This window comes from Carettochelys insculpta, chromosome 1 (genome assembly GCF_033958435.1).
Source record: "Carettochelys insculpta isolate YL-2023 chromosome 1, ASM3395843v1, whole genome shotgun sequence".
In the NCBI taxonomy this organism is placed as follows: Eukaryota; Metazoa; Chordata; order Testudines; family Carettochelyidae; genus Carettochelys; species Carettochelys insculpta.
The window spans coordinates 234,607,697-234,633,581 of record NC_134137.1 but is presented as its reverse complement, the minus strand read 5'-3'; the positions used below and the strand labels follow the sequence as shown (position 1 = coordinate 234,633,581).

The window sequence follows — 25,885 nt, the reverse complement described above, 5'->3', positions numbered from 1 at the left end:
CAAATCCTTCCAGCACATGACAGCCAAGCTAGGCTATGATCCTCCACTCCTGCTACAAGCATGCTGACCTCTTACCACCTTATTGGAAAGATGCAGAGTTTGTTTTGGTCCCCCCAGTTATAATAAAAATTGTCCACCGTCTTCAATGGAAACTTTGCAATCTCTTGATTAGCATTTTGTTCAGAATGTAAGTAGATGTGCATTCTTAAGAACACAATGTTCTATTTACATGTAGACATACCAATGGGGGGAAAAAATAAAAACATTTCCTGGCTGAAGGGAATTTGTGTATCCATTTCCTGATGGGTGCACTGAGCTCCAAGAACTTAAACCACAGTTTCCATTTACATAAGCACAACTCCTTGCATATTTACCACAGGGGCATTTTGCAATTATTGTGATGGCCATCGTGACACAAAATTTCAGTAGAGACCTTATATGAGACTCTGACAAACTACTGTAGTATGAAAATACTACATGCAGGGGGATCCATGTGACACTTATGTACCCCTGTATCTTCCACCACTTGGTACCAAGAGGTTCCAGAGTCAAAGTCACAGTCTCCCATGGTTCAGAATGACCAGTCTTCATGGCTGATCTATGAACTCATGAGAAGAAACCAACATTTTCAAGTAAGTTACTAAATATTTGCTATTAAAACAAAAAAGCCGTCCAGTAGCACTTTAAAGACTAGAAAAATAATTTATTAGGTGATGAGCTTTTGTGGGATGGACCCACTTCTTCAGATCACAGCCTTACCAGAGCAGACTCAAATATTTGCTGAAAAATCTCTTCTTTTGGAGTGATCCATTTGCAAAGCACAGCTGCAATATACATTTGGTGTCTGGAAAGTTCCAATGATTCCTTCAGCCCCATATGCGAGGTCCAGGGGACTAACATTTAATATGCAATCTGAAAATGGCCCCTCATCAATTGTGGAAAAGGCCCAGAAGCTAAGTGTACATAAAGACCACCCAGCTCTGAAAATAGACAAGGATCTCAGCCAGGCCTCCTACCTCTTTTACAGTAATTAATTGTAGATCATCACTGAATTTGATATTGGACATAGGAAATTCTGGTTTCAATGAGAAGGAGAAAGTGATATTTTTCTGTGAGACCTGACAATGAGGCAGGGGGACAAAGGCAGGCATCAGATATTTTCCTTTAATATCAATTGCTCTCCAACACAGACTGAATGAGGAGAGTTCCAAACACATTGGGGTTCTCCCATTTTATGATACCAGCACCCTGTCAAGTCCCTGTTCACCTAATCAGTTTCCTTACATCTATTTTCTTAAACATTTTTGCCCTTCAGACCAAGCAGTTTCACAAGACAACTCTTTAACGCTTGCTTACATCAACTATCAATTTAAAAATCCCTACTCTCTTTCAATATATGTTCTCCATACGGGAGAGGACACAGTTGCTCTTTTTTTCTGCCTTCACCATCGCACAGTTATCCTGGAGCTTTAAAAAAGGTAGTGGGAAAGAAGTTGCAGGATGAACAAGAAATAAACGGAAGAGGTGTACCAGACGCTGCAGAAATGTCCATGGGCTGACATGATCCACCACTCAGCGGTGGGTGCAGTGGTAGTTCTATTTCTGTAGAACCACAGTGGCCCCTAGTGGTCATCTAGGAATTGCAAAACAATCACTGGATATGACAGCCCATACATAGGCATCTCTGACAATGGAGCAGCTTGCCCACTCCCATCCTTTACCTTCCGCAACAATGATCTGAGAGGGATGAAGCCTGAGAGCACCTTGCCATCAACAATGACCATACTGGAGCTACCTCCTGATCAGTCTGGGCCATGAATAACGAGGAAACACGATACATTCTGCTCCAGAGCACAAATAGCCTGTGAAGATCTTTCTGATTTACTTGTTCCATTTGTGCAGATAAGGGAGCTCTGGGTCACCTGCTTTTTGATGGCTTTAGCACGAAGGGACACAGGTAGACATGAAAACAAAAAAGCAGTAAAGTAGCACTTTAAAGACTAACAAATTTATTAAGTGATGAGATTTCATGGGACAGACCCACTTCTTCAGACCACAGCCATACCAGAACAGATTCAATATTTAGGGCACAGAGAACCAAAACATTAATCAAGTGGGCAAATCAGAAAAAAAAAATATCGAGGTGAGCAAATCAGAGAGTAGAGGGGTGGGGGAGGAGGGAGTCAAGAATTAGATTAAGCCAAGTATAATTTTGTTAGTCTTTAAAGTGCTACTTCACTGCTTTTTTGTTTTGATAGTATATAGACTAGTACGGCTATCTCTCTGTTACTAAGGTAGATATGATTTCCTGAAACGTTAAGCCTGGTGTTCTAGTCTACCCTGGCCTTGGTGCTTGCTGTGAAGTATGGGGACTACCGTAACACACAATTTACACACACCAGAAGTGGCATTATGGGGCCAGAGGGGAATGGAAGAATGGGCTGTTAGAAACATCTTCCAGGTACCTTAGCAGGCAAGGGTCAGGAATGCCCATTCTTCTGTTGCCAGCTCCCTACTGCACATGGCTGGGGTCTTCAAGGTCTACAGACTTTGTCACATTTACCAAGCACTGGGTCCCCCCAAGAGGAACCGTCTTGGGACCACCTTAAAGCCCAGCTTTACTTTTCCTCAGCTAAGCCCGTTTCAGCACAGAAAAGAACTGCATACAAAGAGGCTGCTGCATGCACGGTCTTGTGCTGAGGCAGAGAGGCTAAGCTCAACCCCATCCTTTCTTCTTGCGTGGCCTGACCATGGCAAAATAAACACTCCATGGCACATCTCAGAGGTAACCTCGTGTCTTGGTCTTGGTCTGCTCATCACATGCGTGCGTGTGTGCCCTACAAGGAAACAACGGGGGGGTTGCTAAACACTGAGGAGCAAAAAATGTCATGGAGAAGCCAGCTGAGCAGTGGTATTTAAAGGTTTTTTTTTTTTCCTTTACAATAGCCGGGTATTTACAGTTTCAGAAGCTGTAGTTGAGATGGGTATTTGCAGGATAAACATCACACAGGGTGGTTTGGGGTAATCTACAAAGACAAATTCTGTGGAATGGCAACATCAGGGTTAAACATCAAGAAGGTGCACTGGTCTAGATCTTCAATAGCATGAAGGAAGCTTTAAGGATCTAAGTAAGGGTTTTGTTTTTCTTTTTTAAAAGGAGCAAGTACTGTGGGGTGACTGGGGAATTATCAGGGATGGGAGTTGGTTAGTGGCTATATCCATGAGAGGTACATGATCATTGCTTTTACCTCTACTGAATGCAACTGTGGTGTAACCTGAATAAAACCCTAACATCATGAGACATTTAGAACTCAGACAGGATTGACCACTGGAGGACAGACTGAGTCAATGAGTTATATTTTGGTTCAGTGACTAAATCAAAAAGCCAGAAAAAACTCCGTTTTAAACAGAAATGTTTGTTTCTTTCCACTGTGCAACTCTCCTGCAACCTTTGCAATGCTCTGAGGTGCCACCACTTAACACAGCTCTCAGTGATTACAGCAACTAGAGGAGTTGCCATTGGTCAGTCTCTTGCACTGGAGATCCTGCCACCAACAAGCTCTATGACTTAGCACACAAACCTGGGTATCGTCAACTTCAGCTCGAGTGATAGACAAAAGACAAGTCCCAACTCGGTCTACCCCAGGGCTTTTTTTCTGGGAGAATGCACCAGAATGGAGTTCCAGCACCTTTTTTCCATTAGAACACCAGAAAAATTTTCAGCGCCGGTCCTGCAGTAGTGCAGGGACCAGGCAGGAGCCCCTGCCATCATGCAGCAGTGCCAGGGCCAGGGCATTAAAAGTGAACACCCTAACCCCTATAAGGAATCATCAGACTTGAGTTCTGGCACCCTATGCTCTAGAAAAACAACCACTGGTCTAATCAGATCAGGTATTAACCGGTAAAGTGCAGAAAAGTCAAAATAATGTCTGTTTGGCAGAGCCCTCGCTTGTCCACCCAACTCTCCCCTGCACTAGCCTTTGGCACCTTTGCCTCCTGCTTAATAAGCAGTTTATTTGACAGTGACCTCTCTGTGTGGCAGGCTAAACCCAGTTCTGCTGCCCTCACTCACACAAGGACAACAATTTTTCCACACTCCAGCACCCCACACCAATGTGATCCGCAATCTAACACCAGCCAGAAGTGATCATCTGGGCCAAGTGGATCTATCATGCTGCAAATCTAGGCACAGACGTATGCAAACAAGATTGGTTCTGCAAGTCTTTTCCCCCCGCTCATCACTAGGGCTGTCTATACTAGAGCCTTTTGTAGACAAAACTGGGGTTCTGTAGACAAAACTCATGGAGCGTCTACACACAAAATGCGTTTTGTCGACAGAAGCTGCAGACAAAAAAGCTGTGTTGATGCCCTGGGAACTCTTGTTGACAGAGTAGAACAAAAGATCAATCCGTTTTGATGTGTGGACAGGATCTGTTGACAGAAGTTTTGTTGGAACATCTCTTATGACAGTAACCACTGTAGGCAGATGCTTCCAGTGTAGATGTAGCCTACATGCCAGCAAAGAGCTCATTCAAAACCACCTTAAATCAACTTCAAGGGCCATATCCTGTAATTGTACCAAACCTTTACCTGGGAGCGGTTTATCTTTATGCCTCTTCATTATCCCATTCCTTTTCACTGAATGCTTAAGGCAGCTGATGTACATGCAGCTAAATGGTGCGGTTCCAACCACTTAAGAACTGCACAACACAATGGCATGTTCCCTTAGCCTTTCCTCATGTCTGTTTATTATGGCACTCCACTTACTGACCCTCCTTACCTCTTATTCCAAAAGGCAAACAAAGAATCCCTGTTTGTGTCAGAGTATGTTAAAAGTACTAAATTCAGATGACTCATTCACTAATATGATTTAATAATGTCCACCTTTCTTATCTAAAATAGAGAATATGCTTTTACCAGCTACTAAGCAATGGACATGTGTTGGTATGGGGGTGAAGTCATGCTCTCTCAATATAGTCCTCAAGCCAATATGCAGAAATTTTCGAGGCGTGGTGTGGCGTGTGTGGTTCTTTTTTATAAATGTGGATCATAATTTTTTTTAAATAAAAAGGAGTTCAAAATAGTTGTGCGACAAGTGTGCCTAAAAGAGGATAATGAAAAATCTGAGTGGAAACAGTGATTGGTAAAATGATTTTATCATAATATACTAAACAAAGGTTTTATAGAAATTACCTTCTGGGATCTTGCTGTAATATTGTAAATGAAAAAAATATTCCCTCGTCCCTCTCACTTTCCTGTTGTTACCAAACAAAGGCATGCTGGGAAATGTAGTCCCTTCCCTGTTCAGGGCCAGCTCTAGGGATCTGGCCAAGGAACTAGAACTTCCAGGGTGCCTTGGGTTACCATATCATGCCCTGCAAGCTGCCCCTGCACAGCTCAGCAAGGTGGAAGGGAGAGAAACCGGACATGGGTGGATGCATTTGCACCCTTAATGCACCCCCTGCATAAGGCCCTGCTCTTATTAAGGCATCTGGGACCCAAACAAAGCCTAATTTTGCTGTTTTTGTCTCAGTTATGATTAAACTGTTAATCCATGGAGTGGGTGAATTCACTTTTGCTATGACTATTTCCTTTTCTAAGAGAATTTCTGAGTCTCTATCACTGCAAAAGGTTTATTTCTGCAGCCATGCACGACAAGGGTGACTGATGGGTCTGGGTACATATGTGATGCTTCCCACAAAACTGTTATGGTCACCTGAAGAATTCCGGCTATTGTGCAATCAATTCTTAAGTGCTGAGTGCTTTTGTGTGTGGTATCCCCACCATATTTACTAGGTGTAGCTTCTCTGCTGCTTATTAGTGGTGCTGTAAGTGCCTTAAAGGTAAACTAAAGTGAAATTTTTAGTTGAAGACTGACCTGAGCCTTAATAATTCCTGCTCTTAAAGTGACTTCCCTTCAGCCTATATTCTGGAACCACCATATACTGATGTTGAAGTACAACATCAGACTGCTTTATCTATATGGGATGTATATTTTTTCTCAAAAGACAAATTGCAAGTCATTTTGCTTCCACCCCAATATCAAGAAAAACTTTAGAGGTACAGTCTGTACACACAGTGTTCTCTGTGTCTTAAATATTGAGTCTGCTCTGGTCCGGCTATGGTCTGAAGAAGTGGGTCTGTCCCACGAAAGCTCACCTAATAAACTATTTTGCTAGTCTTTAAAGTGCTACTTGACTGCTTTTTGTTTTTGTAGAAAACCAAGGTTCTGTGTGAGCGATATGATTTCTGTTTCCCTGTAATACTGTATGCACAAGACGCTGCTCACATTGTAATTCAGACAGATATTTGCAGCTTTGCATTTTGGGTGTATTGTTCTGCACGCAGAACAGTCAACTCATTTCCCCACATTTGTGTCACGTTTTTCCAAAGACTGGCAGACCATGGGAGAGTGTGTCATACCACTGTGTGTACAGAGGTTCCATGTGACTGGTTGGTATGTCTACTTTGCCCTGACTCACTGGTGGCTGGGCCCTACCCAAGATCCCCTGAGGATTTATTTGTGTAGCAGCTTCTACATACTTGTCAGTACGTGACACAGACACAATCTCTAGTTGTGTCTTTGTGAGGCTCTGCAAATGCCTATTTCTTTCCGCAAGCCCAGATCAGGTTCTCTCAACACTGACACTGAACACAGTACTATACCTGAGAATATCATTTTCAGTATTTCCAAATCTTCCATTTCTTCCTTTTTGCCTCAGCTCTATGACCTAGCTACTGTTTCCCAAAGCGCAGGTGAGACCACTACAGAATTGGTACCATTCAAACACAACATTTTTCTCTGGGTTACCAACACTCCTAAGCATTGTTAACATCTGGTCCACAGCATTGTCACCTGACTGCTGTGAAAGTGCTATAAACTCCAGAACTTCCTCTTCTAATGTGTGCACCAAACCAGCTACTTAATGCCCTGTGGTTTTCAATCTGTTCCTGGTGTTTTCTCACATACCTGGAAGATTTGCACCCATCTCTTTCCATTTTCAGCAGAAGTACAACCGAAGGAGACAAGTGGGGGTGGCTTGCAAACCTCCTTGTTCAGGATTTTTTTTAAAATAAGATTTTCTAGTTTAACATCACTTTTGTCTACTCACTTGTCTTCAGACTCTGTGCCTTCTGTTTAGTTTCTGCTAGTCTGTGGATTGCAGCTTCTTGTTTGTGAGTCACAGTTTTTTGCACCGGGTACACTGCATCCTGGCAAAAATGGCCACTTCCTAAGCATGAGGTTTCTTCCGACATCATGTAGTGAAGCTAGCACTGTTGTACAACTGGGACTGTCCCTATCTTTGTGAAGGAGCTGCAGCCGGTGTACTGCAGGAACCTAGAGTGACACCAGGGACAGCTATCACTTTCATTGCATACATGACAAGATGGCTCCTACACACAGAGCCTGCAGCCCCTGAGTATATCCACCTCGTGGGAGAGACCCATGACAAAGTCACAATGGGATGACATGACGTGACCTATTTTAAAGAGACAGTACCAAAATATTCAACAGTCACTGTTACAGTCACAGACACATCTGGGAACATAGGCTGCAGAAAAGTCACCATGAAATATGCACTGAAGATGCTAAACACATACAAGAGAGGAACCACTGCACAGCAAACACTGTATTTCACTGGCCAATGGAGATTATATTTCTCCGCAGTGACTGGATGATGGGATGTGACAGGTTGCCCTCTCAGCCACTCTTAGATATAGTTAGCTGGGAGGTGAGGGCTAGGAGGACAGAGTGGAAGAGCCAATACTAATGAGTACCTGCATTTTAAAATGTTTCTGCTTCAGACACTACAGAGATAATGGTGTGGTGGGGCATACGGAGGTGGCTGGGTGTCCTTTTCCAGTGGCTGTAATGGCAACTCCACTCACTGTACCGGATAAATAACAGTATTTGGTTTTTGAGCTCTCTTCTGTCCTGTCTTGAATATGTCTGTATTTGACAACAGTACCTCAGGTCAGGGAGAAAAGGGCGTGTTATCCTGCTTTCAGAAGTAAGACATGGAGCAGGTGTGGGTGTTGGGTTCAGGAATGGAAGGAAGGGATGCATTCCAACGGGGATGGGGAGAATGAAGTAAAAATTCAGAAGCTGAAAGAGCGTATTAAAGGAAATGTGACATCATTTTCAGCGGATGCAGCAAATTCTGGGACACAGGGTGTAATTTCAGCATGACGTCCACTGCTTTTGGAGAGCAGTGTGAGAGGCTTAATTCCGAAGTTTTCTCTAGTGAGGGTGTTTGTAGGAAGGATTCACAGTGATGCGAATGCTGGAGAGCTAGGCACCATTTTGCTTCTCTGAGGAGACAAAGCCTGACCGCTTTCATATGCTAGCTAACCTCCAAAGGTGTGTATCATGGCTCATGGTGGGTACTGGTCTGCTTAGGGCAGTGAATGGATTTAGAGAGGTTCTACTCGTGGAGAGGAGCTACCAGGAAGGAGATGTGGCAGATGCAGACAGAGATGCAGGATGCTTGGGACCTGGAACATGCCGTAATGATGGGAAGGAGGGCCATTCCACCGGATAGGGTTTGTTTGTTTCCTCCCCTCCCCCCGGGGAAAGGGGAACAGTTAAAGCACTGTACCTCATTGAGCCCAATCCCCTGCCCTCTTGGCAGAACAAAGCACCATCCCTGATAGATTTTTTAAAATCTATTTTCCCCAGGCCCCTCAAGGATTGAGCACAAAACCTGGGAGTTAGGAGACCAATACTCAAACCACTGAGCTACCCCTTCCCTGGGTGTTAAGTCCAGTCAGACCCTCATGAGAGCCACAGCACCAGTATGACAGTGCCTATGACTTAGGGCTACCCGTGGAGCAGCTTACCATACCCAGGAAACCATCCTACAAATTCACCTCCATCATCCCCCCTTCTTTACGTCCACTTGTTCCCAAAACAAGAGAAATTCATGTGCAAAATCCTTTCTATCCACAAAAGAAGAAAAGAAGAAACGAACCAAAAAACACCCCCCCAAAAGTAAACAAACTTAAAACAAGGAAAAGCAAAGTCAAGGCACAACTTCCCAAACAAGCATAGCCATCGTTGCTCCTCTCGAATAAAATGCCATTTTCTTGCAGCCTAAGTGTATGAGAGAAACCTCGTCAAGTTTTTACATCTCTGAAATGCTCAGCCTCTTGCTCACTCCTCTCTGTTGAGTTGCTGGATTCTTTCCCCTTCACTTTCTAATTCCAGATTTGCTTTCATTGCCAGAAGAAACTCCCCTTGTTCCAGGAATTCACGTCACAGCCAGTGAACACAGTCTGTCACATGTGACTCATAGGAGACAACGCTCAAGCATTACTATTCAGCTGCAGAATGATCAGCAACTCCCCCCACCACCACCCTGCAATGTTTTAAAAATTTTATTGATTGATTGATTGAGTTCCCATGCCTTTAACGATTCAGCTGCACAGAGACGGAAATGGCTGCACAGAGCCTTAGAGAGAGAGAAAATGTGGCATAAAAAGGAGTTTGGAAGAGACTGACACAGGACAGCTTTATCAGGCTCCAGCATCCAGATTTGCAGATGCCTCCCAACCTTACCCTGCAATCCGCTGTTATCTGGTTTCCACGGGTTTCGAGCTATTCCGCTCCTCTCTTCGGTACGGAAGGAATTAATTCTCTCCAGTCTGTTTCTGGCTGGCAGAGTGAAAGTGAAACCAAAAGCACTGAGACTAACTCAGCGCTTTGTTTCTTGTGTTTTAGAGACCCTGGAACCCCTTGTCTGGGGGGCAGGATGAATCCGGGACTCATCCTCATCTGCGCAGTGCTGGCTCTGGAGGCGGGTGAGTTTCGGGGTGTCTAGAGAGACACCTCTTCAGGAGGTGCAGTGTCGGCTCAGGGAGCAGGAGGGAATGTGTTTGCCAGTTTGTGCCCCAGAAGGGATTGGACAAATGACACCTCTGTCCCCCCCACCCCAGTGGATGGACCTTGTGATGAAGCTGGGACAGTGGGAACTGATGGGCACGAGGGACTGGAGTGCTAGGGGCTGGGGGTGGCGGATTTGCAGAAATTTTGGAGGTGCCCAGAATTCCTGCAGTCTGCCCCCCTGCCCCCAAATTCTCTTCTCCCCTCCTGCCTGAACTCTGGGGAGGGGGGAGTTAGGGTGCTGGGTAGGGACGACCAGTGAGGGGAGATATGCAGGGGGTATCAGTGTCTCGGTGTGCTGCTCCCAGAGCCTCCAGAAGCAGGGTGCTGAGACATGCACGCACCCTGGGCCTCAGGGACCTGCGGGCCACAGAGCGAGCAGCAGGAGACTGCTCTGGCTCCACTGCAGTGGTGATCCCTGGGGAATGTTCAAGCACTTGGGGGCAGCAGGCAGGGCTGGAGGAAGCAGAGGTACGGAAAATACAGGGGGGCAGGGGGGCCAGGACATGCGCCTGTGGGGGAGCATAGGAGGGCTGCAGGCAAGGCCAGGGGAAACCTGGCCCTGAACTTTGGTGGAGACCAGCCCTGGCCCAGGTCTCAGGCACCACAGGCCCATATGATACACCACCTCTTCCCAGACTCTGTCAGAAGGATGTCAGTGGGGAACGGCGTGAGGGAAATCATGCCATGGGAAGAGGAACTTCTAGGGAGGAGTTCCAGGAAAGGAGGGGAATGCTGTGGTGCTCCTAGGCTCACCTTTTCCATAGGGCAGCCCCAGTAAAGCATAAGATATAAGTCCCCCATGTCTCATCCCAAAGGGCAGAATGTACGTACGTGTATGTATGTGCACCTCACCTCTCAGCTGGCTCCTTTCATTCTCAGCTGAGCTGCCAGAGGAGCTGGCCCCAGGGTCCCAGTTACGCTCTGTGGATGTAGTCTTGGACTGTGATTATATAGAGGAAGCTGTGGGAGGATTTCCAGCTGGCTTCGGCAGATCATTCTCCTCAGACCCAGCCACGCTAGTGCTGAGAGGTGTCAGCGTTGCCGACGATGGAAGTTTGGACAGTGTCACCGACTATGAGGCACCAGGGACAAGTACTGACTCCACTTCGCCCCTCATCTTTGAAGTGGAAGGTGAGTGAGGGCTGGGGAGAGGAGAATTGCCATGCAAGCCACAGATATCCACGTGTAAACTGGTATCTGCACAGACTCAAAACACAGAGCCCTGGCTCAGGCGTTCACAGGACATATGATGAACGAAAGGTAGCAGGGTAAAGGGCTATGTCTAGATAGAAACAGAGTCTTTACCTATTGTGTTACTTACCTTAGAGGGGTGAGCTGAATGAGGTAAAATCTTTTATTGGATCAACTGCTTTGGTGAAAGAGAAAAAATTTTGACTTACATAGAGCCCTCCTTGCGACCCAGAGAACAGCCCTGTGCAGCAGACAGAAGATGCTCCAATGAAAGATATTACTTCGCCCACTTTCTCTCTCTAAAATCCTGGGACCAGCGTGACTAAAACACTACTTACCAACATGACACCATCAACACAACATCTGGGCAATGCACTTATCAATTAATTACCGTGGCAGTCCCTTCTGTGATAAGGCATTGGTACAAATCCTAGTGAAAAAAGATAAATCCATTACTTTCATTGATGGAATCTGAAATCTAAATAAACTGCAGAGGTGACAATGACTGCACTAGAGTAAACTATATCATACAGAATGGGGGGGTTATGCTGTGGCTAAAACCCTACCAGAATATTTATAGATTTTAATTTATATATTCATAGAATTGAAGGAGAGAAGGGACCATTTAATAATTTAGTTTAATATCCTGTATAATACAGGCCATAAAATTTCTCCCCTTAACCCTTTTGTTGAGCCCCGTGGCTGTTATGTGTCCAGAAAGGCATCCAGTCTTGATCTAAAGACAAACAGGTGGAAAATCTGCCACTACCCAAGAGTCGTTCCAAGAGTTGATAACTTCCTCTGTTCGCAAATTTGTCTTATTTTCATTAGAATTTGGCTGGCTCCCATTTCCAGCTCATAGTTGCTTGTGAGGCCCTGCTCACTAGATTAAAGAACTCTTTCACACCCAGCATTTTCTCCTCGCGCAGGCCTTTAACACAGCAATCACACAATCTCTTCTCTTCTTGGAGATGATATAAGCAGATGGAGCACTTTAAGTCTCTTAACTGTAAGATTTTTTTTTCCAGCCCAATCATTTTCATGCCTCTTTACAAAAGTTTCAACGTTTATACAAAACGTGGGCATCACATCTGTGCAAGTATTCCCATCTTCAGTTTCACCAGTGGCACATGCAGCAGTATGTCACCTCCTACTTCTAAGTTCAAGGATCACATTTTAACCTTTCTTGCCATAGCATCACACTGAGTCTGATATTAAATGTTTGTGCGCTATTGCCTCTAAATCTGATGGTCTCTGTTTTCAGGGCACAGACTCTGTTCCATAATTAGCACCTACTTCTCTTCTTCCTAGATATATATAGTTTAGCATGTGGCTGTATTCAAGCATAAATTGTTTGAATGTGCCTAGGTTATCAAGTGGTCTAGATCACTCTTTAGACTGCTCCATTTCCTTTGCTATTGACCACGCTGCCAGTATTTTGTCATCTAAGAATTGTATTGTAGTGATTTTATATTTATTTCCATGTCATTGACAAAAACGTGTATCATCAGGTCTAGAATCTATCTTGTAGAACTCCATTAAAATACTTTTTCAGTAATGATTCCCTGTTGATAAGTCTTCGAGATCTGTCAATCAGTTCTTAGTCCCTTTGACATGTGCTTTATTGATACTGTGTCAATGCTCATTTTTAACCACATTGTCATGCATAACAAGCAGCCCTGTGGCACCTTAGAGACTAACCAGTTGATTAGGCCATGGGCTTTTGTGCATAAAACACACTTCCTCAGATGAATGGGAAAAAAAAAAAAAGAATCCAGAGTTTCTATAGCAGAAGGGAAGCGGGGGAAAGGGTTAACTGTCACCAGTAGGATCAATTAATGAGACAAATTTTTAAATAGAATGTGTCCCATTCCCGTGAGTATCAAAAGTGGGGAAATTGCCCTTGCAATGCATAAGATAGTTAAGATCTCTGTTCAAGCCCAGCATAAAGGTGTCAAATGTGTAAATGAATTCCAGTTCAGATGTCTCCCTCTCTAATCTTGTGGTAAAATCCTTTTGTAGAAGAATGGCTACTTCTAAATCCATTATTGAATGTCCCAGGAGGTCAAAGTGTTCCTCTGTAGGTTCACTTGTATTCCAGTTCCTGATCTCTGATTTATGTCCATTCATCCTTTGGTGCAGAGACTGTCTGGTTTGTATATGGAAACGTCGTGTCATGCAATACGGGGTTAAACATCTTACAAAAGTCTAAGTCCAGATCTAGCCTGTGGTTCACCTGGATCCGATAGGCGAGGCTTGGTGCTCTGCTCTCTCCCTTCCCCAGCATCCAGCCCGCTGCCGGGTGGGAGGATGTGGCGCTCTGAGCCTCATGGGCCTCTTGGGCCAGAATCAGCTTCATGGGGCTGGATCTGGCCCATGGGCTCTGTCTGGCGTGGGAGGAGAAGTGGCTCCGTGTGCTTCTGTCCCACCTTCCCCTCCACTTCTCCTAACTGGGAGAATGGCAGCACCTAGAAGGAATGAGAGGAGCGTCTTTTTTTTTTTTCTGTTTTTTGGTCGGGGTCCATATCCATGAGGTGCGAGGGAGGGTGTTGTTGTTTTGCTTCTCACTTGTGTGGCTCCTGACTGATTGTCTGTGGGCCAGTGGCCCCTGAACCAAAAACGATTCCCACCCCTGGTCTAGTGCCTGCTCTAGACACTCGGCAGGATAGTTCAACTATCAGTTACTCCTTGGATATCTCTGCACTGCACTTAAAAATTGGTGGTTGCCAGCTGGCTGGGGCTTGTGAACTCATGTAGTACAGCTGTGTAATTGCAGTTTAGACTTTTGGCCATTGGCTAGAGCCTAGGCTCTATGACCCTTCTATCTCATAGTGTCCTGGAGTCTGGTCTCCAGCTCAACCTTGAAAGTCCTCATGGCAGTCAAACAACCCTGCAGCCTGATCTCCCCAAGCCTGAGTCCATTGGCACCAGCTGGTCATGGGTGTCTTGTTGCAGTGCCCATTGAGGATGGGTCAAGGTCTGTGTTGTAGAACTGAAAGCCCTGAGTTCAAACCTGTTGATAGATGCAGAGAAAAATCACATCTAATGAGTAATTTAAAAATGTAATCATATCATTAGAATGACTGTGCATCAAACCAGGAGCAAAATTAGTTATACTCTTCACAAGGCTCAGCAACCACCTTCTTCATTGTGCACCTTTCAGACTGGTGGCATGTTATACATTTGGCTCATCTTGCAACCCTGTTTTAATGGGGTCACCAGGGCAAGTGTTAAACTTGCTGGAGCCTGGGGCCAAAACCCCACTTCTCAGGGCTGAAGCCGAAGCCCAAGGGCTTTAGTTCTGGGAGGTGGAGCTCAGGGTTACGGGCCTCCCACCTGGAGGAAGTGCTGAATTCAGGTGGACTAAGAGTTCATTCCCCCACTTCAATTCCCCTCACCCCGCTATGATAATTTTTGTTGTCAGAAAGAGGTTTTGGTGTAATGAAATTTGGGACCCCGCGATCCATACAGTCCCTTGGCCTCATGTCCGACCTAGACACCAAGTGGCAGGGCCTGCTGCCTTCAACTGAGGTCAGAGTTCCTTGGTGGAAGAACCTGCACTTCATCCTGAATACAAGGAGAGGGGAGGGTGCAAGAAGGGGAATATCACAGCGACACAACAACCTGCACTACAGGCCCTTTCTAATCTCTCGCAGAGAACCCAAATGAGGTCTTGGGCCTCGTGCCCTTGCCTCTTTTGTGGTTTTTCTAATACTTGTGTCAGGGCAAGGACCACTGGCCCATGTTTGATAATTGCTTATCTTGCTGCAGGTCCAGACAGGTTTTGGAAGTCTGTGTTTCCCCTCTTGGGAGCCTATGACCAATGATAGTGACCAACAAAATAATCAAGTATTTTAAAACTAAATGTTTTTGCTTACCCATTTATACAAAGGAGGGCGTGTGATGGGGGTGGAGGATTTTAAAAGAACATCCGAGATGCCTGTCTGTCTTGCCTAAATTACTACCATCCCATAATGGTGACCTAGACAGATTCAGATTCTTGAAATGCCCCCTGCACCATACAGTCTTCCATTTGACTGTGTCTGAGTCTGGTTCTCCCTGGTAACCCGGAGAGAATATCCTTTTAAACCCTCCAAGGTCTTTGTTCTCTGAGGTGTTTCTCAAAGTGTTGACAAGCTTCAGCCCCTCGTGGTCATGATAGTTCTGTATGCTGTGTGGGGATCAATGCAGTTATCAGAGCTAACAGTTCTGGCATCATTCTTCACAAGTCTCATGGATGCAGTATTTACAATACAGAGTTCAACAATCATGAGTTAAGTCCCATCAAATCATGAGATTGGTTCAAAGAATCATAAGTTTTTTCCATTAATAGATTTCAGATTAATTTTTCTCTGCCTTCTGAATTCTACACTTTTAGAATGTATCTGGGTCATGTTTTCAAGTTTTTCTCCTCAAAAACAAGCTGTAGAAACTTACTTGTTTTAATGGAAGCTGAGATTCTCATGCAATTTGATTTCAGCAGGGGATTTAAGAATGTCAATTGCTGGATTTCAGCAGAGGCTTTAAGACAATGTTGTATATACCTGGAAAGCGGTTACAGGAGCAGCTTGAGCCATCATTTTCTATCTGCCTGGGAAGCCCATAATGAAGTGCATTCATACAAAAGCCACCTCAGCAGAGCCAAGCCAGTACACAGTATTAACATATTATTAAAAGCAGTCCCATATTTTGTCATGGGAGTATAGCTGAAGAGAATTGAAAGCAACAAGAAAGACTTGCCCTTGCTTCAGTAGCAGTAGCTGATGTGGTAGTTAGGGAGGTCTTTGTAAAAGAGTTGTAACAGTGTAGCCAACCAGGCTCGGGTTCCCCAGAAATGAGGCTGCACCCAGAAGGAAAGTGCTATATTTGGTTTATTGAAAGTGCATGACACCCGCGACGGGAGCCCTGGAGGTGCCGCAGTCACCCGTGGGGGAAGACCCAACGTGCCAGAGCTTCACTCGGGGAGAGGCTCTGTAACAGGCCTCCTAACACTAGCTGATAAAGCTAAACTCATTAACATAAGATTGTCTAAAATTGCCTATGCATTCCTTATCACTACCTCTTGTGGCCTAGTGCCAGCATAGCCTTGAAGTCTTGGCAAGCGTGCCTTGTTTCGCAGGTGTTGTGGGGCAGGATGAGTTGTTTTGCAGCGTGTAGCCTTGAAGTATTGGCAAGCGTGCTTTTGCATAGGATTCCTCTGAGGGTTCACAGAGGGGTCGGACTGCTCTCGTGAGACCGTTACAAACTCTTCTCGCACCCTACAAACGGTTAAAGAACAAGCTGGGCTTTAAATCCCTTTTTGCCCCTGTCAAGTGCACCCTTTACTCGAAATCCAGTTTCTTTCACCTCTCTCAAGGGAGAAGGCCCACAATCCAGCCCCTGGGACTGCATCAATAGGTGGAAGTTTTGTTTCCAAACCATGTTAACACAACAGGCCCCACTGGTGCCTAGTGGCCCTTTTCATCCTTGAGCCTGTGGCAGTGATGGATTAAGGTGACTCTAAAGCATCTCCTGGCAAACAAAGCATTGTTTATTCACCCAAAGATACATAGCAAGCAGAGACGAGGTATTAAATAACAGAGGTCTACACATTTCTGTCTTACCTACTTGTTATTCTTTCCTTGCAAGTGTTGAATAAGTTCCTCACAGGCCAAAAATCCCTACACCTCGGCTAGAAAAACTGACAGCCCCTGCAGCAGCCCGTGTTTTTCTTTGACAGACACTCATTCCTAGCTGTTGCTGTACCCTCAATACCTCTTCCTTTTATGGCTGGAACCTTTCACGTCTCAGCAGTCAGCATCGCCTTTGGTCCTAGGTTTGGGCTTGGAAAGAATAAACCTTACTCCATGTAGTTGATATATAAGCAGGTAGGCATTTCCAATGTATAGCTCTCCCTACTGCTCCCTTAAGGTACCTTCTGTCTGACATTGTTTTGTTCCCTGTTGGTTTCCCTCAGTATCCTTTGATATCACCCATTCTGGCCTCACAGTTAAAACATACAGGTAAATTGGTGCCTACATGATATTTATAAAAATAATACATGTGACTCCCTCATTCCCCACAAGATCTTCTTTCAACTGAGGAGCAAATATGCTGTGCTCCAAGTTCTAAATAAGGGTGGAGGTGAGAGGTGGGTGAAGTGTTGAACTGGGGAAAAAAAAAGGAGGGCTGCTTCTCGGTGATGACCTGCACCACTGGGATGGATTTTGCTGTTTTGAAACTGGTGTAATTATAGCCGTGGCTTACTCTATCTAACTTGTGAGCAGGCAGGAGGAGCAGCGAAGGGTGATCAGTCCTTGTTGTAGACAGCATCCGGTCTCTCCAGGATTTGGGAGTTCCTCCCCCTCCTTATGTTGTTGCCCCCTTTTATGGTCCTGCTGTTTGCTGGCTCCACCTGAGGCCTGACACATCACATCCTGGTTGCTTCTGCTTCTCTTCACCTGCAGCCCCTCTTAGGCCCCCTCCCCATTTTGCACAACCATACATCTCATGCTTATTTTTTTCTTTTAAGGTATGCAACTGGTGCTTTTGGGCTGCTAGGTCAGAGGCCATGGATCTTTTCTGTATAGGTTTTTCATGTTTGTCAATTTTAGACAGGGGTAAAGCTGCAGATAGTGCAGTCTGCAAGCAATTCAGTAAATTCTGTTGCTGACTGGTTTAGACTTGCCCAATTCACTTGGTTCCTCAGTTCTTGGTGTGGGGTTAGTGGTTTAGCCTGTTTGTGCTGAGGCATATTTCCCTATAACAATTTGAAAGGGTCTCTGGATCCTGTCTCCACCCCACGTACCCCACCACGTTGTTCAAGTGCCCAAGCAATTCCCTCTAACGTGCCCAAACGTGGCCGGTCACTTAAGGGTCACCAAGTAATTTTGCACATAAACAAGCTGAGAGACCAGTGCTTCATTTTAAGGCTCTTGTTTAGCCTGAGCCATTTTACACTGGGTGGAGATGCAGCCCTGGTGTCTTGCCACATTAGGTCCCTGCTGAAATTTATTCTCATTTTCTAGTTCCATTCATCAAACTGTGTGTCTTCTCCGTCTCATTACAGCAACTTTGGTACCCATCCCTTATGCAGAATCCCTGCTGCATGCAGACTGTGCTGGGGAGGAGGTGACCTGTGAGATCTCCCCCTACACCGTACACCTGGCAGATGAAGGGCTCAGCCAGGCCTCCTGGTTCATGGGGACCCTGAAGCTGTCCAGTGGGATCAGCATAGCCCTGGTGCTGAAGGTCAGCAGTGACAGGGAAGAAGATGAGAAAGGGCCTGTGCTGCACCCAAGGCTGAAGGTCCCTGTAAGCCATGAGGGCACAGTGCTGACCACAGGTAAGGAGTGGAGAATGAGGGGAGAAGACCTTATTTCTGAAATGCACCTACTACGACAAAGAGCATAAGGGGAGCCAGACCCCACAGGACTAAGTCTCCACATCAAGGAGTGCTAGGGGAGCGAGAGATCCTGGAACACCACCCCGGTCTGTAGTAAGGGACTTAAAGGAATTAGAGATGGGAACTGCACATTGTGCGAGTCAGCAGCATAGAAAATCCTTCTCTTCTTGAAGGAAGCTGCAATGCATGTGGCCCCCTGGGTCTCCTGCCATCTCCAAGATATAACCACCGGGCCACTGATGTGCCCTATTGGTCACTCTACCTTTCCACTTCTGTGCCCGTTGAATCCCCAGTTCTGTCCCTCTTCTTCTCCCCACCACGGTCCCCATTATTTGCCGCACCACTGTGGCCTTTGGCAAGTGCTGCATCTGCTAAGATTTTGCCGTAGCAAGTCAAGCAGTGTGCACTTACTGTGCATATCCTGCTAATAGCTCTGCAGCCTGCAGGATGGGATCACCTCTGGGGATGCACAGCTCATACCCGTCAGCTCAGCATAGCCAATAAGTACAAAGCACACTTCCTCCAGGTGGGTGGAGCTTATTGTGACCCAGTCCCTGATATCCTGCTGTGGGGCAGTCTTTCATAACCTCATAGTTACCCCTACTCTCTGTCTTTCTCCTACTGTGTGTTTCTAGTTGAATTCCAGTTGGCATCTCGCACTGCTACTTTGCGCACCCGACTTGGCAGCTCTGTCACCTTGGACTGCAGCTTTGGCTTGGCTCCCAGCTCTCCGCTGGCCTCGCTGGAGTGGAGGCTGCAGTACCGAGGCAGCGGGCGTCGAGTGTTCCACTACCAAGCAGGGGGCGTGGCACAAGCAGAACAGCCAACGGCCCATGTGGATATGGTGCGGCTGCTGGAGATCGGAGATGCGTCACTTAGCCTGCAGGGTGTGGGTGTGAGAGATGAAGGGACGTACATCTGTTCGGTGTCCACCGCCCTGCACCAGGCCCAGAACATTATCCAGCTGCAGCTAGTTGGTGAGGCAATGGTGCTGTCAGTCAATGGGCAGTCAGGGAGACAGGCCTTATTCACGGGAATCTGACCTTTCCCTGTACCTCCCTGTTCCCCTCTTGGCTTTCCTGGGCCCACCCAGTGGGGGTGGAGGACTCCCCTGTACAAGTCCACCCCCACAAACAAAGCTTATCATGGGCTGGATTTAATTTCCTGTTTACTCCCCTCCAGAGCCCCCAAGAGTCCGTTTGTTCCCAGCGTTGGTGTCACATGAGGGGAACGGAGTCACGACCCTGACCTGTGAAATCTCTGGCTATTACCCCCTGGATGTGTCAGTGACATGGACACAACAGGCCCCTGATGATAAGGACAAAGTCCCTGTTTCAAGCACAAGTTCAAGCACATACTTCTCCAGCCATAGGCAAGCCCAGGATGGCACCTATAGCGTCAGTTCGTACCTGAGTATCAACACAGCCTCGGAGCTGGGACCTGTCACCTACAGCTGCCATGTCTCACATCTTGCCCTCGAAGAGCCAATCACAGCTAGTGCCCAGCTCAGGCCGCCAGGTAAATGGGAAAGGAGGGTGATGCCCCACATTGCCTTTTGCTTCAGCCCTCTGCTTTAGCTCCAGCTCCTCACCTCTCAGTGAGGGTTACTAGAGCCCCATCCCAACTGGAGCATCCTCCCTTTTGTCCCAATTCCCTTCTCTGCCTTCGTTCCCCATCCCTTCCTCCCTCCCCCGCCCTCCCATCATCTGAGCCCCACTTCCTTGGCTCTTCCTGCATCTCTAAAGCTCTCAGAAAAGCATATTCTCTGCATCGTACAGCACCTCACACTGTTAAGGGGACAGTGATTTCAAGGGGGTGAAGAGTCAGCACTTGGGTCCTGATCCTGCTCAGCAGACTCCTTACTAGGACTCCTTCCATGCCCCAAAGGCTGTTGAAACTTGATCCTCTGTTGTCCTCCAGGAAAACATGGCCACCTTTGCTCCCCACTCCCTTCCCTTCCCCAGTAGTAACTCAGCACTGCCTCTGCTCCCTGTGGCACTCTTCTACCCAATGGGCAGCCAGCTGTGCCTGCAAGCGCACCCTGCCCTTCCCACCACCATGCACTTCTCCCCACAGTGAGACCTAACGCTACCTTATGGGCTGTCACTTCTCCCTGTTGAGAACCTAATCTTTCCCCCAGAACCTTCTACACCCCTGCTCCCATAGAGGTCCCAGCCCCGTGCTTTGTGAGTGGTTTGAGAAGACTTCAGCTTCTGAAACAGACGCAGGTCCCTGACTCCCCTTCTTTCTGCCACAGAGCAAAAAATGTCCAACAGGGCTGTGGGAACGCTCGTCGCTACTGTCATCTTTCTCACGGCTCTCATTGGCTTCGTGCTCAGGAGAAGTAAACCTGGTAAGAGTGTAAAGCCCTTCTGCCCTCTCCCACTCCCAGAGCTCCGGTCCTGCTCCCTGCAGTGCTCCAGCTGCGAGAGGCAGAGATTGGAGCAGCCAGGAGCACCTGCTACAGCCAGCTCCCCTGCCACTCCACTTACAGTGCTTCCTGTGCAGAGTAGCATAGCTGGAAGCCCCCTCACAACCCGCTCTCCTGACTCCTTCCCTAGGCTAACCTTGCTGGGAGAGGGCCTGGCTGGGGGATGTGGGAGGGGCCCTCGTAGCTAGTGCTCCTCCCTCCTTCCTGTTGTGCAAGGAAAAAGTTGGAAATGGAGTAGCTGGGAGGTTATTGCATAGTCAGTACTCAGCTTCTCTTCTTCCAGTGCCTCTTTCTGGTGGGTATTGGCACTTCTGTGCCCCATCAGCTCGGTGGCTGCAGAACGCAGAAGGGAATGACATTTTACGATCATATTTGTCTTTCTGAATCTCCGTATTTTTCTCTCTTTTCAATAGATCCAAAATCTGGGGAATCTCTGAAGACTTCAGGATGAAAGGACAGTGACTTCAGTTACCCTTATTCCTGTGCCTCCTCTGATGAACTCCATCGCAAACGGAGATCCAGGCACTCAAAAACTAACCTTTCATTGTGGAGCTGTCACCTGTACGAGTGACCGTCTTGCAGCTCTGTAGGAAGGGATTGGAGGATCCTGGTAACCCTGGAAAATAGAGTCAGAGAAAAAAAGAGTGTCTCATCATGTGGGTGGGGATTATATCATTATCTTCACTGTAACACTGTTCTTCTCACACATTCATATACACAGAGCTGGACCCACAAAAAGATTTAGTCATTTTAGGCATCTCAGTCCAAAATTTAGAAATCACTGTCATGGAAGGTTAGGGTTGGAAGTGATCTCAGGAGGCCATCTAGTCCAAAGCAGTCAAATCACAACTAAATCAAGCCATCCAGGACTTTGTCAAGCCTGGGCTTAAAAACCTCTAAGGATAGAAATTCCACCACCTCTCTAGATACCCCATTCCAGTGCTTCACCACCCTCCTACTGAAATAGTTTTTCCTAATATCCATCTTAGACCTTTCCTATTGCAGCTTAAGACCATTGCTCTTCATTTTATCATCTACCACCACTGAGAACAGCCTCTCTCCATCTCCTGAACCCTTCTTCAGGTAGTTGAAGTGTGCTATCAGCACTGAGATCCTCAAACCTCTGCTCTGCTTGTGACAAATCATTTAGCTGCCTAAATTACTTGGGGAATTGAATTTCTACTGAAAAAGTCCCCTAAGAACCTATGTTTCTGCCAGTGGGCATACACAAAATCACCTTAATCCTGATGCCATGGAGTTGTGTGGTTCCCCACCACATGCATACCCCAGTAGTATTGTCAGCATTGGCAATACCCTTCCCTTATCACCTGCAGGGCCTGTTCTGAGAGGTGAGCTGAGAGCATACCTATCAGCTGAAGTCTTGGATAAAGGATAGCTAGGAGCAAGCGGGTCAGAACTTTGCGGGGGTGGGGGAGAGAGAGAGTGTGTGTGTGTGCATGCGTGCTGTCGCTTTGAACGAGGAGTCCTTATCTTTTAATCTCTCTACTGGCTCTCCCTTCTAGATCACATCAAATGTAAGCTGCTTCTATTCACCTTATAGTCCCTTTCCCACCCTACCTGTCATCTCTCATTTGCTACTGAGCTCCTGATGGTCATCTCTGGTGGGCCTCTCAGACCACCTGTTATTGTCCATTGGTTAAATTTTCAGAAAAGCATCTCCCTACCTTCCTTGTGCTGTTCAGCGCTCTTGGGAGGGGCTCCCTGTAAACATCCACAAAGCATCTACCTCTGCAAAAGTCTCCTTTTCTGTGATGGCTGTAATATATCAATGGTAGCTAGAATGCTGATCACCCTGACCATTGTTGTCTCATTGTTTCCTTTTATTTCCCCTAGAAGTTTCTTGTTTTTTTGCTTGAATATTAAGCTCTTTGGGTTAGGAGCTGTTTTTTTTTTTTTTGTACAGTTCCTCGTGGGGTCCTCCTGGCCAGCAACATAGTCTCCTGTGTGCTACAGTAATGTAGATAATCACATTGTCAGAGGTGGGAGGGAGGACTGAACACTCCCCTATAATGTAAGATTGTATCCCTGTTTGGCCAGAGTGGGAACAGGCACTGAAACTCCAGTCTCCCACACCCCAGCTGAGTGCTCTAACCACTGAGATGCTGAGGTGGTCTCTCTCCCCTGCTGAAGCTCTACCACTCAACATAAGTATTTTTGAAGCAGGCAGCCTGACTCTCCCTCATCCCAGTTGAGTGCTCTGATCACTGCGCTACTGAGTCCTTTTTCTCATCTCTTGCCCAATGGATATTTAATTATTTAACAAAAAGGTGCTCCAGCAGGACAGCCAGTTATATCCCCTGTTACCATCTTGCTGAAAAATTGTGTTTGGGAACGTTGGGGAGGTGGGAGAGGAAGGGGGCAAGGAGGAGTGGGACTCTAGCTGGCTCAAATGAGACACGGTATTCATTGCACTTTGTGTTAGTTTGAATTTGATCTTTGAATAAAAACCCATTGTTATTTTTCTAACACATCTGCACTTTAATTCCAAACTCAGCTGCATTGGAAAGTCTGGGGAGTGGGGTTCCATTGTGCTACCACTTCTCAGGAGGGGTGCAAGGTTGTAAGTGCAAGGTAACCTATCACAACAGAGGTTTATTGGTTATTATATGTCTCTTCTCTGTTCTTTTTTTTTACTCTCAAAAATATTAAGATAAAAAGAAGTGTTTCATAACCAACCTTGCTTTGTAAAGGGCTATTGCCCTGAAGTGTAAAGTGTAACCCAGAGGAAAGAAAAAGGTGTCAAGGGGCTGCCTCAGTAAAGATCCCCATCTTCATGTGGTGGTCCCACTACAGCAGCAGAAAGAAAACTCATAGAATCATAGGGCTGCAAGGAACTTCAGAAGGTCATCGAGTCCCCCTCCTGCCTAAAGCAGGATCAGCCTTTACTAAATCATCCCAGCCAGGGTTTTGTCAAGCTGAGACTTAAAAACCTGTAGAGATAGAGATTCCACCACCTTTCCAGGCAACTCATTCCAGTGTTTCACCACTTTTATGGTGAGCTATTTTTCCTAATATCCAACCTACACCTCTCTCTTTGTAACTTTAGGCCATTGCTCCTTGTTCACCATCTATCACTACTGAGAACAGCCACTCTATCCTCTTTCAAACCCTCCTTCAGGAAGTTGAAGGCTGCTATCAAATTGCCCCTCATTCTTTTGCAAACTAAATAAGCCCAAATCCCACAGTCTCTCCTCATAGGTCATGTGTTCCAGCCCCCTAATTATTTTCGTTGCTCTCTGCTGAACCCAGTCCAATACATCCCCATTCTTTCTATACTGGGGGCCCAGAACTGGATGCAATACTGCAGATGAGGCCTCAACAATACTGAATAAAGGGAAATAATAACTTCTCTAGATCTGCTGGAAATGCTTCTCTAATGCATTCCAATATGCTGTTAGCCTTCTTGGCTACCAGGGCACACTGTTGACATTGTGGCTCCCCTGAAGAGCAATAGCTGTCAATGGTTGTTTGATGCCCATCCGGGCATTGGTTATCCCCTAGGTCTTGGGGGAGCCAATTTCTGGGTGTTTTCCTACCGCACAGCATATTTTAGTGATAGTTATACAACACAAGTCTCATAACTTTATATTCATCAAGAATACATGTATTTATATGGAATGATGGTTTTGAGCAGATCACAACCATTCCCACGTGGAATGCTTTAAGTGAAGTATCAAAATTCTATACAGAAGATGAATAAGGGCATCCCATGGCAGCCATGCAGGGGGCCAGGCGAGGGAGCCGGGGACCTGGCAGCTATGGTAAGATGTGGCTGGAGGGCCAGCAGCAGCAGCCAGGGAGTGGGCGCTGGGAGACATTAACCTTCTCTGATCTGGGAAAATCCCTCTTTTGGTACTGCTTAGGTCCTGAGAGTGCCAGACCAGGAAGGTGCAACACGTACTTTTATTTTTCATAAGGATATTTTTTCACTTTTGCCTTTAATATTGTCTGTTTAAAAACATGACAGGTTTCCTCAACTCCTTTTCCCCTTACATTTGCTTTTCAAGGGACTTTAGTTCACTGAATCTCTTTTGAAGTCCATTACCCATTTAGTGCTGCTTTAACTCCTTCTGTTCCTTAGAATCACGAAAGTTATCATTTAATAATCACTTCCACCAATGTTGCCCTTCACCTTCACATATGCAGCCAATTTCGCCCTGTACATCAGAAGCAAGTGCAAAATGGCCACTCCACACTCCCCATGTGACTTCCTCCACAGTCCAAAACAAGAAATCAGCCCCGATACATTGCAAAAACTTATTAGAGATACTTTTTTTTTCTATTTACTTTTCTAATGGATGTTTGGGTAGGTAATGTTTCTTATTAGTGGTGCAACATTTAATCACACAAAATAAATAGAAAAAACCCTAACTAACTAAATTATTATATTCCTAATATTAACAATAAACAAATGCAAGCTTCTGGAAAAAACTGATTTAATTAAACTAATGTCTAATTACTTTAAATCAGATAACATACTGTATTACATTTTAAAACTAGCCATTTGCACTCAGACAGAAAATGAAACACACACATGCACAATTGTATTTAAAGCTAAATAATAACAAACAAGCAACACTATGTAAGTATACCTTATTATCCTAGTCGATGAAGTCCGTATTTCCATTCCAGTCAAATTAAAACCCACTGAAATGCATATGATCTGAAAATTCAAAATATTTTATTTTGCTTTATTTTTGCGCAGTGTGGGGGAGAGTACAAACAAATTCCAGCATTTGTGTCCCACAATTCACTATTCAAAAGACCAGATCATAAAAAAAGCCAGATAAGGGAATGGAAGACCCATCCCAATCAATCTCAACTATCTTAAAAATATTTTAGATTTTAAATATTCATATTAAACTAACTTATGTAGTCAGTGTGACACATGATTTAGTTAAAGAGCCTTTAAAAGGTTGCTTTGGTCTGCCCAGCAGTTGTCATATGATTAAAAATAGGTCTCTCCTTTCCA

The 25,885-nt window shown here is 45.8% G+C and overlaps 1 protein-coding gene across 1 annotated transcript; it reads left to right on the top strand.

Moving 5' to 3' along the window:
- Positions 1–9,342: 9,342 nt before the first annotated feature.
- On the top strand, positions 9,343–23,307 carry LOC142007100 (tapasin-related protein-like). The gene is made up of 8 exons (XM_074983634.1): positions 9,343–9,618; positions 9,722–9,801; positions 10,766–11,017; positions 18,126–18,401; positions 19,097–19,438; positions 19,644–19,979; positions 20,719–20,814; positions 21,306–23,307. The coding sequence occupies exons 2-8, from the start codon at positions 9,753–9,755 to the stop codon at positions 21,341–21,343; spliced, it is 1,389 nt and encodes a 462-aa protein (XP_074839735.1). The 5' UTR covers positions 9,343–9,618; positions 9,722–9,752; the 3' UTR covers positions 21,344–23,307.
- The last annotated feature ends 2,578 nt before the right edge of the window (positions 23,308–25,885 follow it).